The 19,184-nt window shown below is 40.9% G+C and overlaps 1 protein-coding gene across 1 annotated transcript in view; it reads right to left on the bottom strand.

Annotated features, from left to right (window-relative positions):
• LOC139466734 (phosphatidylinositol 4-phosphate 3-kinase C2 domain-containing subunit alpha-like) overlaps positions 1-19,184 on the bottom strand; it is a 68,964-nt gene that overhangs the window by 47,056 nt on the left and 2,724 nt on the right. The window contains exons 2-3 of the mRNA XM_071248392.1: positions 3,591-4,867; positions 2,134-2,210 (exon numbers count right to left, since the gene is read on the bottom strand). Coding sequence (XP_071104493.1) covers positions 2,134-2,210; positions 3,591-4,814 — 1,301 coding nt within the window. The 5' untranslated portion in view covers positions 4,815-4,867. The remainder of the gene's footprint in view (positions 1-2,133; positions 2,211-3,590; positions 4,868-19,184) is intronic.

Here is a 19,184-nt window from a genome sequence, read left to right as displayed (position 1 = left end):
CATGTCAGAGTTGCGGTTCACCGTAAATATGTCGCAAGTATGTTGTAATGCTGCGATGTGTACAGGGTCGCACATTTGGCCAAAATATGTCCAAAATAATTTGTTACTAGCACAAAGGTAGGACGATAGGACACACTGCTTAACCTTAGAGTGAGTGAGTATGGTTTTACGCCGCTTTTAGCAATATTCCAGCAATATCACGGCGGGGGACACCAGAAATGGGCTTCACACATTGTACCCATGTCTGGAATCAAAACCGGGTCTTCAGCATGACGAGCGAACGCTTTAACCACTAGGCTACCCGACTGCCCCGAATACATATATAAATAAGGTCGGTTTACAATATACAAAAAGACTTGGTTTCTGTCTCAAAATGATGTTAAGCATTTTTTACACAGGTATGACAGAATACATTGAATCGTTTTCTTTTATCATTCATAAGAAATACATATTTTTTCAAACGTCATGCCATCCAGTTATAGATAATCAACAAGGTGCTCACTCTGTCTGACACTATATTTGATATGTACTCGTAGTCAAAGGGAAACCACTCTCAATCTCTACTTAAATTATCTGCTCTTGGCAAGAAAAGGTCACGATCATTGTGATATATGTGTGCAAACATGCTGCCAGTGTTTCAACAGAAATAAGGTAGACTGATTTGCATAACATTTTGTATGGGATGATTGTTATGCTATCATCTGTGATTGACTGGCTATTACTAGTGTTAGTCATAAGTCATAATCAGTAAATGCAATGTTTGTAGCGTGTCTTCTAGTATCTATTGTCCGTGTTTTGAAAGTGCAAGTGGAAACCACTCAGCCTTGTAGACAGAATCGATACAGACAAATTGTTCTCTTCAACATACTGTCTGTTGTCCACCATCTTACCTGTCACAAACGCTCAAGACCTGGTCCGACCCTGTCTAATTTTTGTCGTAAGGTAAAGACATCTTAGCGCAAAAAAACAGTTTCAAGAATAGACTTAACTGATATCTTTTTGGCTATGACGCTTTTATAACAATATTACCGCGAGGACAGATTTGTGAAAAGGTCGCCTAGTGCATGCAGCTCCTTAGCGTGTGAAGTGTATGGATCGGGACATAACTGTAATACATATGGCCATAATGACATAGATGACAAACGCTCACTTGATCAGAGCCATTCTCTAAATACATGATTAGAGCCAGTAGTCGTGCTCTTAATATTGTATCATATTGTTAGTTGTGCTGTAAATATAGGATCAGAGTCGTTAGCTGTGCTCTAATTATTGGATCAGAGTCGATAGCTGTGCTCTAATTATTGGATCAGAGTCACTAGCTGTGCTGTAAATATTGGATCAGAGTTGTTAGCTGTGCTGTAAATATTGGATCAGAGTCGCTAGCTGTGCTCTAATTATTGGATCAGAGTCACTAGCTGTGCTGTAAATATTGGATCAGAGTCGCTAGCTGTGCTGTAAATTTTGGATCAGAGTCACGAGCTGTGCTGTAAATATTGAATCAGAGGCACTAGCTGTGCTGTAAATATTGGATCAGAGGCACTAGCTGTGCTGTAAATATTGGATCAGAGTCACTAGCTGTGCTGTAAATATTGGATCAGTGTCGCTAGCTGTGCTCTAATTATTGGATCAGAGTCACTAGCTGTGCTGTAAATATTGGATCAGAGGCACTAGCTGTGCTGTAAATATTGGATCAGAGTCACTAGCTGTGCTGTAAATATTGGATCAGAGGCACTAGCTGTGCTGTAAATTTTGGATCAGAGTCGCTGGCTGTGCTGTAAATATTGGATCAGAGTTGTTAGCTGTACTGTAAATATTGGATCAGAGTCGCTAGCTGTGCTCTAATTATTGGATCAGAGTCGCTAGTTGTGCTGTAAGTATTGGATCAGAGACGCTAGCTGTGCTGTAAGTATTGGATCAGAGTCGCTAGCTGTGCTGTAAATATTGGATCAGAGTCGCTAGCTGTGCTGTAAATATAGGATCAGAGTCGCTAGCTGTGCTGTAAATATTGGATCAGAGTCGCTAGCTGTGCTGTAAATTTTGGATCAGAGTCGCTAGCTGTGCTGTAAATATTGGATCAGAGTCGCTAGCTGTGCTGTAAATATAGTTTATCTCCTGTTATCTGTTGTGACTTACTCTGCGACCATATGACAGAATGCATTTGATTCTTCATCAATGAACAATCGTGTCCGCAGTTTCTCTGGCATACTGGCCTGAAAGTAGAGGAATGTATAGTTGTGAAAAACATTTTAAAAAGTGCTCACGGATCCAGCTTGATTTCAAAATAGACAGTCATATTTAAGCAGCGAGCCAAATTGTAAAATATGTTTAAATTATATTAGAATATGATCAATTTGACATATTTACATTGATGAGTTTGAGGAACAAATACTTCGAAGTGGTGAGGTGAGTTAGATAAATTGGGATTTAACATCACATTCAAGATTATTTCACTTATACAGCAAGGTTCATTCATGTGTGTGAGGCTGCTTGTACTAGTTCGATGGTTTAACAGTGCTGGCCCACTCAGATACCATTCCTCAGTTTAACACACAGTATACCAGAATCCCATCAGGCCTTGTTTTAGCCCTATCACAGCACGAGGCAGGGTAACAAGCAGAGCTCCAGATAAGCTTTTGGTGTTGTGGGTATTTTACCCATGCATTTTAAAATCATTGGGTATCAGTAATTTTTATCTGGGTATTCAAATTTCTGTTACCCACTAGTTTTTACACATGTGGGTATTTAAGTTAAATATTTAAAAACACTATTCATCTAGTCCCTGCAAACTGGTGTTGTATGGGTTCGAGAGCTTTATAGGACTCAAAAATACCACGATACTTCCACAAGAAAGTGTGATGGCAAATGATCATGATGTAACTGTCATTGTGGAGTTGGCAAGGTTGACGGAATGCCCGTTTATAATTTCAAAATATGTTGCTGATTTGCTAATCGAATACGCAGGGTTACTTCACAATATTTTGATGATATGCACAAGTATAATTTTTGTAGCGTATCTGTAATGTTCGTTGCGTATTTGATACGCTTGGATTTTATTTTACTGCATATTTCTTCATTTCTGATGCGTATTTTACGCAGATACGCAGCTTATCTGGAGCTCTGTACAAGTATTAACTTGTAACATTTTTTGGTATGACTTTGCCAGGGATCAAACCACCAATCAGGCAGATGCTCTATACACTACACCAGGGAGGTGGCCACAGAACTCTGTGTACCCATCAGAGGATGATGGGTAAGATGACACAATCTGCCATGAACCACCTGTTCCACATCTTAGTCAAGTATAATGTACTGGGCACCTATTCTACCCTGGAATCCCCATGGGGACAAGCATGAGTTAAAGGGACCCAATTCTGGCCCCAAATCCTAATCGGGACCTATTCAAATTCCTGACTTGAATCCCCATGGGGACAAGCATGAGTTAAAGTGACCCAATTCTGATCCCAAATCCTAATCGGGACCTATTCTAATTCCTGACTGGAATCTCCACACACAAAATACAACAGGAAAATATTTTATGCAACTACTTTCAAACCAACTCACTGATCATCATAACGTTCATAAATAAATACCTTGGTGTTGCTTTTCCATGACGGTGGTCGAGGTGGAGGTTTAGATGTGGATGATTCTCTTGAAAGACTCGACCCCTCAGACCTATAGGTCACACTCTCACCGACTGGCACTGGCATGTCCAAGTCATGCTTCACGTGTGTCTCCGCCCGATCCGACGACGCCCACTCACCCAGCTGGTTTATACACTTCTCTGTGTCGGGAGTCTGTGGTTCAACCTGAGCTTTCGTTAAACTCGGGAAAGCGTCTCCAAATGAAAAATTAAAGGAGGCTTCATTAGGCACTACAGACACCGATTCCTTCCTGGCTCGATGATACAGAGGGTCAAAGTAGTCTAGGGACAGGTACTCGTACTCTACAACAGGCTCCCCATTAAAGTTCATTAAATCACCCGAGCTAGAACCACTTTCAGCTGCTGCAGGCTGAAGAAACTGCTGCTGTTCAAACTGTGCCCATCCACCATCATTGGCGCCAACTTCCTTCCAAGCAGAGTCAAACACATCTCCACAGCTCGCTGGTCGAGGCAGGGAGTTCTTCGCTACCCCTCCCCATGCTCCTTGACCCGCCGGAGGAGCGAAGGGATTCCCCGGACATCCCGCACCTGGCACTGGCGGAACAACGTCCAAGACAAATCCAATAGGGGGCGCTGGAGCCTGGTAGGAAGGGACATTATTGGTGTTAGTTGGTTGGTAGCCTTGGTTAAACAGGTCCTGATTCCATCCATACATCGAGGTCGGGGGTGGGTTCGGAATTTGTGGGTACACTGACGTCGGTTGCCCGTACACAGGGGGTCTGACTTCATTGAAAGCACCACTGATGTCTGGGTAGACATTCCTAGATGTGTTGGAAGGGAGATCTTCCAGAGAGGAACTTCTCCGTTGGTTCCCCATGGGCTGTCTGCCAGACTCACTGAAATCTATTCCATCCAGGTCAGCTATGAACCCAGTCACTGCAGTGGAGGACGGTGTGTATCTATCTACGGGGGACAGGGATATAAGGGATCTGTTGGGTTGCTGATGATGTGTGTCGGAGTATGTGCCTCTCAGCGGGACCTTGATTGGCTGGGTCTCGTGGAGGCTGGTTTGACGGGGAGGTATTGGGGGTGCGTCATAGCCTGTTCGCAGCTGTAGGCTTGCCGCTCGGTCCAGTTCTCGTCGTGGGGGTATTGGAGGGGGCCCTTCCAGGACGGGGAACCCGTTGCCCCTGGAACCTGAGGGTAGAGCCATTGATGGACAGAGAACCTCAAGTCTCTACTACTTTCATGTGTGGTGAACCATTTCTGAAAGACAAATAGGAATGAAATCATGTCAATTTGTATTTTATTACTCAACTGAAATAGATCCTGCAATGTTTCATACAGACACAAAACAAAAGAGTATAACAAGGTATGGAATTGTTCCTGAGCTATCACCCAGTGATACAAACTAACATTTTTAGTCCACTAGTCCTTATAACGATAACATATCAAAAAAAAATTAAAAATGGAAAATTTCTACCATTCCTAGGACTAGTACACTTAGTGGCATAAGCCCAAACTCTCCCTGTCAGCATCCCTCTCACCGACTCTGATACTCTTTAGCCATGATCTTATCAGTAGTTTCCTTACTCCAGTGAAGCAGGCATGGACAAGCTGGTCCAAGTTTGTTTACTTTAGGGCACTGATGGCATGCTTGACCAGCTTGGCACTCAAGGATAGAAACATAACACTCCTAGACAAAACAGTGAAACTACAGTGAGTACGAATTTCTGTCACTGATGTATCACCACTCAAAAAGTTATTGGAGTTTGGAAAAGAGTCTGGGATGATGATTAATTTCCATCAGTTTGTTCCATTATGGATCAGCAGTGCCTTGGAACAATCCATCTCATTAAAATCAGATTTTAGTTCTCTATGCCGCTAAACATAGATCTGAGGACATCCCATTATGGGTCATATCAGAACGACCTTTCATCAGACCAATCAGATTGTTGCTTACCAGATCAGGAAAGTGACAGTCGGAATGTGTCTTGTAAGGTTAGCATGGGGTATTCAGAACGATGGTTACAGGTGTAATGACTGAATCCATCGTCGTCTATTTCTCGCTTCAATGTGATAAACATTTGACTTTGCAAAGCCCGGGGAAGTACTGCCATACAATCTCATCCATCTATTAGTCATTGCAGAATGTTCTTTTGTTCAGTTTTCAAATTTTGATCGGAGAATTTGTCAACATGAGTACATTGTCGCCAGTTTGAAACTAGTGCTGTATAGCTTGAGCAAGCTGCTTTCTGATTGGCAAGTGTTGACTTCTTGTTGGTCATTTAATTAGTGGGTCAAGTTCATGAAAGATCATTCTGCGATGTTCTGATTGGTCTGATGAAAGGTTGTTCGGATGTGACCCGAAATGGGATGTCCTCAGATTTTTGTTTTGCAGTAGATTTTAATGAGATCTGATTTTAATGAGATTGGGGAAGGGTCAGAATCAGTACAATATTAGATTATCTTTGTGCACATGAATCAGATGGTGGTGAGATTGTGGAAGGCTTGTAGTATGTAGGGCTGTGACAGTAGGTCTCAAGAGATAGGTACAAAATGTCTGATTTGGAATTGTCTTACCGCAGCACTGGCAAAAACTATTTACATACATGTAACAACGCGTGTCGGTCTGTCGTTGATTAATGATTAATTTGCACACTTGTGTATGCAAGGGGCCGATGTATGGTTCTCAGTAGGAAGCGACGACTTGGAGACGATGGCTTGCGGTATATACAGTTTTACTTTATACATGTTGATATATACATACAAAAGACACTATGTGCCAGGTCAGCACATAGTGGTAGTGGTTGTTGTCTAGGTGCCCCGGAGCACCCAGTCTTACCCTAGCTAGCCTAAGGGTAAGACCTTTTTTTTCTTTTTTCAATCTCTCTGGACGAAGGCTTATATAGCCAAGGTCACCTGACATTTAGTAAGTAATAAATATAAATGTAAACAGTAAATCATCAGTGACATACTTGCACATCTCGTTCAGGTTGGCAGACGGTCCATGTACACAAAAATGGGGATTAACAAATAGGATTAGCATCTTATAAATAACAGCAATTACTAGTAAGTGTTTCAAGGCTACCCGGGTCCTACTCAGGACCCACACGACCCGATTACCAGAGTTACCTGCCCCAGCCCTAGTTGGTAGGTGGAGAAGGGTACAGCTAGGTAGCTAGGGTCGGAACCATCAAGATAACAGGGCGAGGGAGAAAAACTTGTGCTGAGCATACACAGCAATCCCTGACTAGGCAGTCAGGTCTTTGTTATGACTTTTCAGACAGCCAAACTATTTCTATACTTTTTGTTCTCAGCAGGAAATATGCCTTGTTACATCATGTGACGTGATGTCAATCATGTCAATAGCCAGGGCAAATATCAGCAGCAAGTGACATGGTAACTATGGTAACCAGATTCACACTGTTGTAGTCGCTTCACTTGGAGAAATAACAGTTAAACAATGTCCAAAAATGAATACATGACACTGTATTCATGTTCTCCCAACTTCTAAATGCCCATCAAAAACTTCAATACCAAAATGGGAGCAGGAGGCAGAATGACACAAGAAAGAAGTGAGCAAAGCTCACATACCCCCGTTATCCCCGCTGGTCAACAACAAATAGTAAATAGTTTGTTAATTAATGAAATATACCCGTTGCTTTAAGTCAGAGGAACTGCCCTTTCCTTTGTAACCCCATGAGGATGCATTATGTTTGAAATGAACACATGTTTTTGCAAATATATTTCAATCTAGTGTGGGATAATCAATGCTTAGCACAACATACATTCTTGATGTTTCTATGGAAACGGCAAAAATTAACAAATTCAGAATCTTCAAACTAGAAAAAGTCACAAGTACTCATTGTGGTTAATATGTGTGGCAAGTTTGGTGAAGCTAGGGTGCATGGTTAAAAAGTTATGGGCCGTACAAAAGCTAGGACGGAAGGACGGACGGACGGAATACTATATTTACCCCCGATTTACTTCATAAACGGGGGTATAAAAAAAGTAAAATTTGATCACCTGTTTTCTCAAAAAGAAATCTCATGAAATCTTAAACACGTTCAAAACATGCTGAAGAAAGTTATTTCCAACCATTCTGATCTTCAACTTTGAACTATGATAAGAGTATAAACATGATAAACAAGGAAATCAATTCATCTGGCATAACATTTCAAATCTGTTGAAAAATACACTGATCATATGTATATTTTCTATTTTAAAGTCATCGGTTTCAGAAACTGAAACTCAGCAGTTGAACTGAAACATATTCATTATACATCAGAGAGTAATATTATCATAGGTATGTAACACTAAAACTGTTCACCAAAAAATATACTGACTGAATACAACATGCGTCACTGTGATACCTATAACTTAGTCGCAGATATCTTCACATAAGACATATTAGATGGTAATTACATTATTAGCAATTATCATGATTATTCTATTATTGTAATTATAAAGAAACATATCGCCATCTAGTTTATTGTCAAGGTTATATGAATAATTACATTATTTAACTTGTGTAACAAAATAGTATTGTTTGTTGTCAGCTGTATCCTGGATGTTTTGGTCTATGGTCAACAGCATGATCAACATTCCGTCGCTGGGTCACGATGACATACAATCATCCAGGGACGCTGGGGTAGCCTAGTGGTTAATCATTTGCTCGTAAGGGCCTGGTTTTACTGCCCCCATGAGTACAATGTGTGAGTGAGTGAGTATTGTTTTACGCCGCTTTTAGCAATATTCCAGTAATATCACAGCGGGGAAACCAGAAATGCGTTTCTCACATTGTACCTTGTGGGGATTCTAACCTGGGTCTTCGGCGTGACGAGCAAGACCTTAACCACTAGACTACCCACCCCTGTGTGAAGCTTATGTTTGGTGCCCTCAGTCATAATATTAATGGAATGGTGTTATAAGTGGTTAAATACACAATTCATTCACTCCACTACAATCAGCCACAACTCTCGCACTCAGCCAAGTCACAAGACCTAACCCCCCAATGCCCAATTTGTCTGCTCGTGATTACAAGATGCATGAGGGATGGCACCAGTGAAGATCAAGTAGAATAGGTCTTCAGCAACCCATGCTTGCCTCCCCCCGTGAAGATCCAGGGTGGAATAGGTCTCCGGCACCCCATGCTTGCTGTAAAAGGCGACTATGCTTTTCGTAAGAGGCGACTAACGGGATCAGGTGGTCAGGTGGTCAGGTGGTCAGGCTCGCTGACTTGGTTGATGCATGTCATCATATTCCATTTGGATCAATGCTCATGATGTCAATCACTGGATTGTTTGGTACAGACTCGATTACTTACAGACTGCTGTCATATAGCTGGAATATTGCTGAGTGTGGCGTTAAACAACAAACAACCCCCAAAAAGCATGAGCGATGGGGATCAATATAGATCCTTAATCGCCAAATGGATCATCATGGGCACGGCATGTGAGTGAGTGAGTTGGGTTTAAGGCCCCTTTTAACAGTATTCCAGTTATATCAGGTCGTGTCAGCTTAGTGTGAGAGGAAAGCCCGAAGTGATGCAGGTCTCAGACATTTACCACCTTGGTGAAACCCCACTGCATGTAGAACAACATTTGAAGAAAAGCGTAACAGCACAGCTTCCGCTTACCATTACAGCTCTGGGCCTACTTGTACAAAGTGATCTTAGCGCTAAGACTATCATATGCCTATGTTAAAGTATGTGAGTTGGGATCATCTTAGCGCTAAGACTAACGTAAGCCTATGTTAAAGTATGGGAGTTGGGATCATCTTGGCGCTAAGACTATTGTAAGCCTATGTTAAAGTATGGGAGTTGGGATCATCTTAGTGCTAAGACTAACGTAAGCCTATGTTAAAGTATGGGAGTTGGAATCATCTTGGCGCTAAGACAATCGTAAGCCTATGTTAAAGTATGGGAGTTGGGATCATCCTAGCGCTAAGACTATTGTAAGCCTATGTTAAAGTACGGAAATTGGGATCATCTTAGTGCTAAGACTATCGTAAGCCTATGTTAAAGTATGGGAGTTACGATCATCTTAGCGCTAAGATATCGCTTTGTGCAAGTGGGCCCTGGACATAATCCTGCCACACTCTGACTTGCGGCACTGTCCTCCATATTCTTGCTGACTCATCATCACACACCAGTGAACCCAGTCTCACCATCAATAACGCCCATGTTGGTGGTCATGACCTCTGGGTTGTACACAGACATTACCTGGAGTAATTATCTGGTCACAGACTAGCAGGGCCTCACTGTCTACATGGTGTCAGATTCACAAGGAGTGACCACTGAAGGGTGACCGCCTGGTCTTCACACAGTCAGCTCTCATCACTGGTCACCACATTACTGGAGAGAAGGATAACTAGATACTTTCTATGAAACGTCCTTTGTATATCATCATTTGACTATAACACTATACATAGTCCACAGCTTGATAGTGGGACCACATGTAACCATCCCCCCAAGACCTCCTCTCATCTCTACTAATCCTTTGGATAGCTCCAACAATTGGAAACTTGCTGAGCTAGTGCGCTACAGCCAATTTTTGTCATTGCTACTTATCATTGCCATAGGATGGATCACCTTTATCCTATGAAAAATGAAAAAAACTTCGTTTGATCATTTCGTAGGCAGCAGTTATCTAGCTATTTCCTGGCAGTCTGTAAATCTAGGCCTGTCAAACCAGTGGTTGATATTGAGAACAATGTTCCACGTTTTCTGGGTATGATGAGATGTGATCAACCAAGTCACCAGTCCTGTTACTTTCCTCGTATGACAAGTGCTGGGGACCAGTTCTAACCCTGTATTCCCCACTAGGCCTATCATCAATCCCCACTTGGTCTATCATCAATCCCCACTTGGCCTATCATCAATCCCCACTTGGCCTATCATCAATCCCCACTAGGCCTATCATCAATCCCCACTTACATGTCAAAGGTAAGTCTGTTCAATACAACACCCCCTAAAGCTTGACCCTTGGGTAAAAGGTCTGCTGACGCATGAGACATTGAATGAAGTAGCCCCAAAATACAAATTTCTCAGTCTAAAATTAAATATGAAATTGTTAAAAACTCTAAAACTATATCCATCCCTGCCAAAATGTGAAATTCCTGTACTGACAGTTATTTGCCAGTAATCTATCAGTGAAATATACCATGTACCAGTAAAACCTAACCCTATCAGTGTAGCAGTAAATATGACATCCTTATCTTTAAATAGAAATCATGACTAAATCTCTATCTACGCTTATGAACAAATGCTGTCTATAAACCAAACAATGTCTAAGCGTGTTTGTAAAAGTAGTTCCTAGTCTATATTTAGCCAAGCTTATCCATTGGTTGTTTGAATCACAAGATACTTAATTGACAGGACCAGCAACTTAGTGAAAGTACCAGTATTTTAAAGTTCTGCCGCCGGTCTAGAGTTCCGGTAAATTTATAACTGAACTGACCCATAGGTCTCAGACACTTTACAACTTGTTATGAAGTTAACATGAATGACATGACAAAAGATGTCGAGGCTGAAATCTGTGAAAACAAAGCTGATTTGAGGAGACAAAATCCTCTGTCAGGCCATTAGACTCGAGTCCAACACTTACACGTGACAAATACAAGACGGCCTGTTGTCAGGTGTAGGGACACAATCTCGCCAATTCAAATATTTTAGTCAAGTGCAATGTCATAAAACAGGATAAAATTCTTGAGTCACTAAAGTACGTGGTTTGAAAGATAAAAATAAGATCAGAGCTCCAGATAAGCTTTTGGTGTTGTGGGTATTTTACCCATGCATTTAAAAATCATCGGGTATCAGTAATTCTATCTGGGTATTCAAATTTCTGTTACCCACTAGTTTTTACACATGTGGGTATTTAAGTTAAATATTTAAAAACACTATTCATCTAGTCCCTGCAAACTGGTTTCGTGTGGGTTCGAGAGCTTTATAGGACTCAAAAATACCACGATACTTCCACTAGAAAGTGTGATGGCAAATGATCATGATGTAACTGACATCGTGGCGTTTGGCAAGGTTGACGAAATGCCCGTTTATAATTTCAAAATATGTTGCCGATTTGCTAATCGAATACGCAGGGTTACTTCACAATATTTTGATGATACGCACAATGTTTTTTTTTGTAGCGTATCTGTAATATTCGTTGCATATTTGATACGCTAGGATTTTATTTTACTGCGTATTTCTGCATTTCTGATGCGTATTTTACGCAGATACGCAGCGTATCTGGAGCTCTGTAAGATTATACTTAACGATGTCATGGTCAGTGGTAGCCCAGTCACAGTGTACAACATGTAATATGCAGTCTAAATCATCGGAGTCGGATTAAGTGATTTTGACAGCTCACCTCTGTTTATGCAACTCGTTTCTTGTGAATATATTTAATAAACAATAGAGCAACACAGACCTGTCCATTAACATTTCAAAAGTAAGTATGTTTAAAGCAACACACCCTCTAAAGCTTGACCCTTGGGTTAAAGGTCCGCTGACCCATGACACATTGAATAAAGTTGACACAAAATACAAATTTATCAGTTTAAATATGAAATCATTATAAAGAAAGACTGGCTAAAATTATAGCTATCCATGCCAAAATGTGAAATTCTTGAAATAGCCATACTAACAGCAACACTATAATGTACCGTATTCTACATAATAAGCGTCCAGGGCGCTCTCAAAAGTAGAAATAGGGGGCTCTTATTAGAATATTATTTTGGTGAAAAAAAAGTTGAAAGATCGTTTATTTTGTGGTTTTAATGACAGCCTGAAATGTTTATATACGACCAGAATATATATTTTTCCAGAATTTACTTGCCCATAATTAAGGGTGCATAAAACACATGAGTGCCTATCATACACTAATAAATTGAATTCTTGTGTAAATTGATCAATCGAAAGGGGTGCTAATTGGGATTGTTAACTTGCCAATATGTAAGCAAATATCGCCTTGGGCCCTTATTAGAGCGGGGCACTTATTACGTCGAATACGGTAATACTTATCCTTGCATGAATCCCGAACACACCTGTGCATCTGCCAGCATGGTAACTGGATATGTTTGTTGTGTGGCAGCATGGCCAAAGGGCTGTCACTGAATTGATAAACTGTCAGTTTGCAGGTCACAGCTGAAGCACATCAGTTATACTGTTGTTGTTTGTTTGTTGTTTAACGCCGCACTGAGCAATATTCCAGCTATATGACGGCGGTCTATAAATAATCAAGTCTGAACCAGACAATCCAGTGATTGATATCATGAGCATCGATCCAGGCAATTGGGATTGATGACATGCATCAACCAAGTCAGCGAGTCTGACCCGATCCCATTAGTCGCCTTTTACGACAAGCATAGTCACCTTTTACGGCAAGCATGGGTTCAGTTATACTGAGTGAGTGAGTGACTGAGTGTTGTTCTATCTTTCAAAGTGTATTAGTCCATCCTAGTGCCGATTCTAGTTCAAGCTCACTCAGACACACTATACTAACTCCGAGCTGACCCCTCCTTGTTTTAGCCCCATAATGTCGAGCACCAGGTAACAACAAGTCCCATCTACCCGATTCCCGTTAGTTGCCTCTTACGACAAGCATAGTCACCTTTTACAGCAGGCATGGGTAGCTGAAGACCTATTCTACCCTGGATCTTCACAGGTCGGTAACATCAAGTACCATCTTATAACGTCTTTTGGTATGACGCGGCCGGGGATTGAACCCCGGACCTTCTGCTTTCCGGGCGGACACTCTACCACTAGACCACAGAGGCGGCCTCTTTCATGAAAGATGGCTATATGTGATGCGTGGAGAGTAGTCAATCATCCACAATCTTTTAATGTCTTTTGGTATGACACAGCCGGAACAGAACTCTGGAACAGACACTCTAGCACTAGACAGTTCTTATATGTTTTAGTTATATACTTTTACATATAACGGATATATATCTATGCACTATAGGGCTGGCAAAACGATTGATAATCGTAATTATCATCAATGGGAAGAAATATTAATGATTACCGATATGAAAATTGTGTCATCGATAATACCTTACATAAACTATTGTGATGAAATTAAGTTTAGATTTACCAAAACAGACATGTTATTGTCAACATGTTAATTGCTGAAGATGGAAAGTTACTGTTTTTGTTATATCTCAAATGTCCACAAGGGGGCACGGGTGGCCCAGTCGTCTAAGGCGCCGCGATTCGCTGTGCAGAGTTGCGTCCCTTGGGCACGCCAGAAACCTATGATTGTGGGTTCGAATCCCGGTTCGCCCCAATTATGTTTCTAGGTTTGTCAGCACCATACCCGTGCTCGTGGGTTTCACCGAAGTGGTAAACGTCTGAGACCTGCATCACTTCGGGCTTTCCTCCCACATTAAGCTGACACGCGGTGATATAACTGGAATAATGTTAAAAGCGGCGTTAAACCCAACTCACTCACTCACTCACTCACAAATGTCCACAAAGTAATCCCTGCATAAATGTGCCACCACTCACCAGTGGAGTGAAATATGTTGATTTCTTTAGGAATTTATTTTGCGTATTTACTCAAAGATACTTCCCCAATATTTATCGATTATTAATCGATATTAAGTTAGCGATTATCGATGTCTATGATCTGTATTGATAGCCAGCCCTAATGAACAAGCTGAAAAAATTCGTTGAAAGATGTTGGAGGTTTAATAGAATCTCATGTAAATGTATTCTCAGAGCTCCAGATAAGCTGCGTATCTGCGTGAAATACGCATCAGAAATGCAGAAATACGCAGTAAAATATAATCCAAGCGTATCAAATACGCAACGAACATTACAGATACACTACAAAAATAAAACTTGTGCGTATCATCAAAATATTGTGAAGTAACCCTGCATATTTGATTAGCAAATGAGCAACTTATATTGAAATTATAAGTTGGCATTCCGTCAACCTTGCCAAACTCATCATGATCATTTGCCATCGCACTTTCTTGTGGAAGTATGGTGGTATTTTTGAGTCCTATAAAGCTCTCGAACCCACACGACACCAGTTTGCAGGGACTAGATGAATAGTGTTTTTAAATATTTAACTTAAATACCCACATGTGTAAAAACTAGTGGGTAACAGAAATTTGAATACGCACCTAGAATTACTGATACCCAATGATTTTAAAATGCATGGGTAAAATACCCACAACACCAAAAGCTTATCTGGAGCTCTGATTCTGATATCAAATATACAATGGTAGAAACTAACATTTTCAGTCCGCTAGTCCTTATAATGATAACAGAAATCAAAATGGCAAAATTCCACTAGTCATGATATCTTAACTATTGGGCAGTTTGGCAAGGAGTACACAAGTTGTGCCAATTTCTGTCACTGATATATCAGCAAGCCCCAGGGTTTCAAACTTATAGTGACCCAAGTTGATATATTTGATATCAACAGACACTCAGGTGAGATTCTCTAAATGCTCACTAATCCTGATGATACCCCACTAGCATGCTGGGAGACACCAACAGCAATATTCCAGCTATATGACGATGGTCTGTAAATAATTGAGTTTGGACCAAACAATCCAGTGATTGATATCATGAACATCAATCCACGCAATTGGGATCGATGACATGCATCAACTAAGTCAGCCAGCCTGATTACCTGATCCCGTTAGTCGCCTCTTACGACAAGAATAGTAGCCTTTACGGCAAGCATGAATTGCTGATGACCTATTATACCCTGGGTGGACACTTGAAGTAAATGTAATCAAAAATAAAACTCCAAGCTGATTAGAGAATGATCTCTATTCATTCTAGGGCTGGCTATTGATATAAATCTCAGAGATAAATAATCGTTAACTAAATACAATTAGTTACCGATAAATACAGAGAACTACAGTTAAGGAACTCAAAGGGACAACTAATTTTAGTTCGTTTTCTCCGTCGTTCGTTATACGCATTTTGACCGTCAGACATCTTTTATCAAGTCATGTGACATCGATAAATAACAAAAGTGTGCACTGTACATGTACAGAATATATCCACTTCAATCACTATTGTTAAATGAGGGTGTAATTTGAGGACAAGGTGTGAGTGAGTGAGTGAGTGAGTGAGTGAGTGAGTGAGTGAGTGTGGTTTTACACCGCATTTAGCAATATTCCAGCAATATCACGGCGGGGAACACCAGAAATGGGCTTCACACATTGTAGCCATGTCGGGAATCGAGCCTGGGTCTTCGGCGTGACGAGTGAACGCTTTAACCACTAGGCTACCAGACCGCCCCCAGTACTTAAGAGTAAATCAGTTGCCTTCAATTGTTTATTGCCGTTTTGAACAGTTGTGGCCGTGGATGTTTTGACAGGCACATTGGTGACACGTGAGGAGCTCAGCTCAGGGATTAACAGTTCGTTATACAGTTAAACATTATCGTTGACAGAGTACACCCAGGACCACAAGGTGATTCCGCTATATCCGTTAATCTATTCTAAGTGTGTTTGTTATGTCCATCAGCTTTATTTAGCAAATGGCTGGGACCAAAAGAACAGTCGTAATATCCGTCAGTTTGTTATAAGCGTGTTTATTATAAACATAGTTTACAGTAACTATGCAAAAAGCTCAGAGACAAGACAACATGTTTCATGTCACTGGTGAGCGGAGACACATTTTTGCAGGGATTACTTTGGACTCTTAAGATTCAACAAAATCAGTTGTTCGCCATTTTCGCAATGTTCAAAACCAAATCTGCTTATTTCAGTTCCTTGCCAATATTAAATACTGCTCGCTTGACAACATATCCCAGAAATCAGAAACATTCAGACCTCACCTGGACACCCAGAACATCCCTATCCAGTTTGTTTATCATGATTTTAGATTACAGCAGTAGAAACTAACATTTTAGTCCACTGGTCGTTATAATGATAACATATAGCAAAAACCCTTTAAATGGCAAATTTCTACTAGTCCTTATGACACCTTAACTATTGGGCAGTTTGGCAAGGACTACAGGGCTAGTGTCAATTTCTAACATTGGATTATAGCATATCTATAAAGCTAACTTTAAAAGCTCAACGTAGGCCAGGGCGGTCGGGTAGCCTAGTGGTTGAAGCGTTCACTCGTCACGCTGAAGACACAAGTTCGATTCCCGACATGGGAACAATGTGTGAAGCCCTTTTCTGGTGTCCCTCACCGTGATATTGCTGGAATATTGCTAAAAGCGGCGTAAAACCATACTCACTCACTCACTCACTCAATGTAGGCCACTTATTCACAGACTAATCTGGCATACAGCTTTAACATGCTTGGGTCCCGAACACAAACATGATAAGATAGGGTTTGTTATGTGTTTGAGTAAATTTTTTTCAGAACATGAACATGACAAGATCCTTCCTTTAACCCGGGAAGATAACATAGATATGCATCAGAAACTATAGAAGTGCCTCATATCCTCCTGTTGGTAACAGGAAACACAGAGTGCATACAGCAACCATCAACAACACAAACTGCTGCACCATATGCAGTCCCAACTGGATCTCTGAACAATATTATCATTGCCAATTACCTTCCCTGTAACACATGGTGAGAGCTATTTCACATCACTGATAGAGCTCACAGTGGTACTTAATGGCAGGAATATTTTAGTATCCATGGCAACTCAATCTCATTAAAATCAGATCGTAGTTCTCGCAACCGCTAAACAAAGATCTGAGGACATCCCATTAGGGGTCATGTCAGAACGACCTTTCATCCGACCAATCAGAGCATTGCTTACCAGATCATGAAAGTGACAGTCGGAATGTGATTTCTAATGTTGCAACCTCGAAAACTTTAACCCGGGGTATTCCGAACGATAGTTATGGGCTTGACGACTGAATCCATACAATCTAGACCGTCTATTAGCCATTCCAGAATATTTTTTGTTCAGGTTTCAATTTTTTTATCGAGAATTTGTCAAAATATGTTTCGAAACATTTAATGTTTATCCAATTTGAAATAAGTGCCGTAAAGCACGAGTAAGCTGCCTTCTGATTGGTCATTCCATCGGACGGTCAAAGTTCGCGCAAGGTCGGTCTCGGATGTCCTCAGATCTTTGTTAAGCGGTAGCGATAACTAAGATCTGAATTTAATGAGATTGATGGCAACTCAAGAAATGATGACAGTCATATTTACACAAGGCAAACAATGATTGTTTCTATATCTGATTACATTATATAGTACTTTAAAAAAGTTAAGGATCACCTGAATCTTTAGTATTACTACAGTTAATCGGGGGCACAGGGATCCATCTGTCTAAGGCACTGCAATTTGCTGTGCAGAGTTGCTTCCCCTGGGCACGCCAGAAACCTATCGTGAGTTCAAATCCTGTATTCATTTCTTTGAACTTTTGTACATACCCAAAGAGGATAGTCTTAGATGGTATTTCAATCATTCCTGTTTATACAATTAGGGGTGTTTGGTAGGTTCTGAACCTCACACAGAAAGACTTGGCCTTAAGACACTTAATAGATGTATTTTTCGACATACCTAATTCGACATAATAAGCGCCCACGGCGATATTTTCTAATATATTGGCTAGTGAACAATCCCAATAAGCACCCCTTCCGATTGATCAATGTACACAGGACTATTTGTGTATAATACGTATGTTATATGCATTCATAATTATGGGAAATTAAATTCTGGAAAAAATATATCTGTCGTATATAAACATTTCAGGCTGTTGCTTAAACCACGAAATTTACGATCTTTCAACTCTGTTGTTTTTCACCAAAATAATATTCTAATAAGAGCCCCCAATTTCTAACTTTGAGAGCGCCCTGGGCGCCTATTATGTCGAATACAGTAATCCCCTTTAGCACTGATACACTTTTTCCAATGATGTTGGTTGGACTTTATCCCAGTTTAATAGAAGTCCTTCTCTTGGCTGTCCAAAAGTTCTCAAGTTCTACTACGTCACTGTTCGTGTTGAAATGGTTCTGGCTTCAGCTTTCTTGTGTGGAAACAGTTGTAAGCTTGGGATCCAATGTTCCCCAATAATTAATTTCAACTTCAAGGGCCCCAGGAATATGGTGAGGTGAGGTGGAATGGTGTTTAATGTCGCATCCAAAATTATTGCACTTCTATAGCGACGTGCATGTATGTGTGTTTGTGGCTGCTTGTACTAGTCCGGACTGATGCCGATTTATAGTGCTAGCCCACTGAGATACCATGCTGCAGTTTTAACATGAATACCCTACTCAGACACAGTATACTGACTCCGAGCCCACCAGTCCTTGTTTAGCCCCTTAATGCTGAGCACCAGACAGGGTAACAACAAGTACCATCTTTTAACGTCTTTTGGTATGACACGGCCCGGGATCAAACCCTGACCTTCCGTTCTCCGGGTGGACCCTCAACATGCTCTACCCCTAGACCACGGAGGCAGTCCCCAGGAATATGGAGTTCTGTAAGGTCCCCCAAAAAGTCCCCCCAAAAAGTTCAAAGTCAAAAAAATTATTTTGTCATATTTTCATGCACTCTCTCTATAGTTGTGATAAATTTTGGCCACAATAAAGGGAACCTTTCTCAAATACTAAATTGACCAGTTTCTGCACCATCTATTTG

The sequence above is a fragment of the Haliotis cracherodii genome, unplaced genomic scaffold (genome assembly GCF_022045235.1).
Source record: "Haliotis cracherodii isolate W230 unplaced genomic scaffold, xgHalCrac1.p SCAF_19, whole genome shotgun sequence".
In the NCBI taxonomy this organism is placed as follows: Eukaryota; Metazoa; Mollusca; class Gastropoda; order Lepetellida; family Haliotidae; genus Haliotis; species Haliotis cracherodii.
Note: the sequence above shows the minus strand (reverse complement) of the source record. Positions and strands in the feature narration are given on the sequence as shown.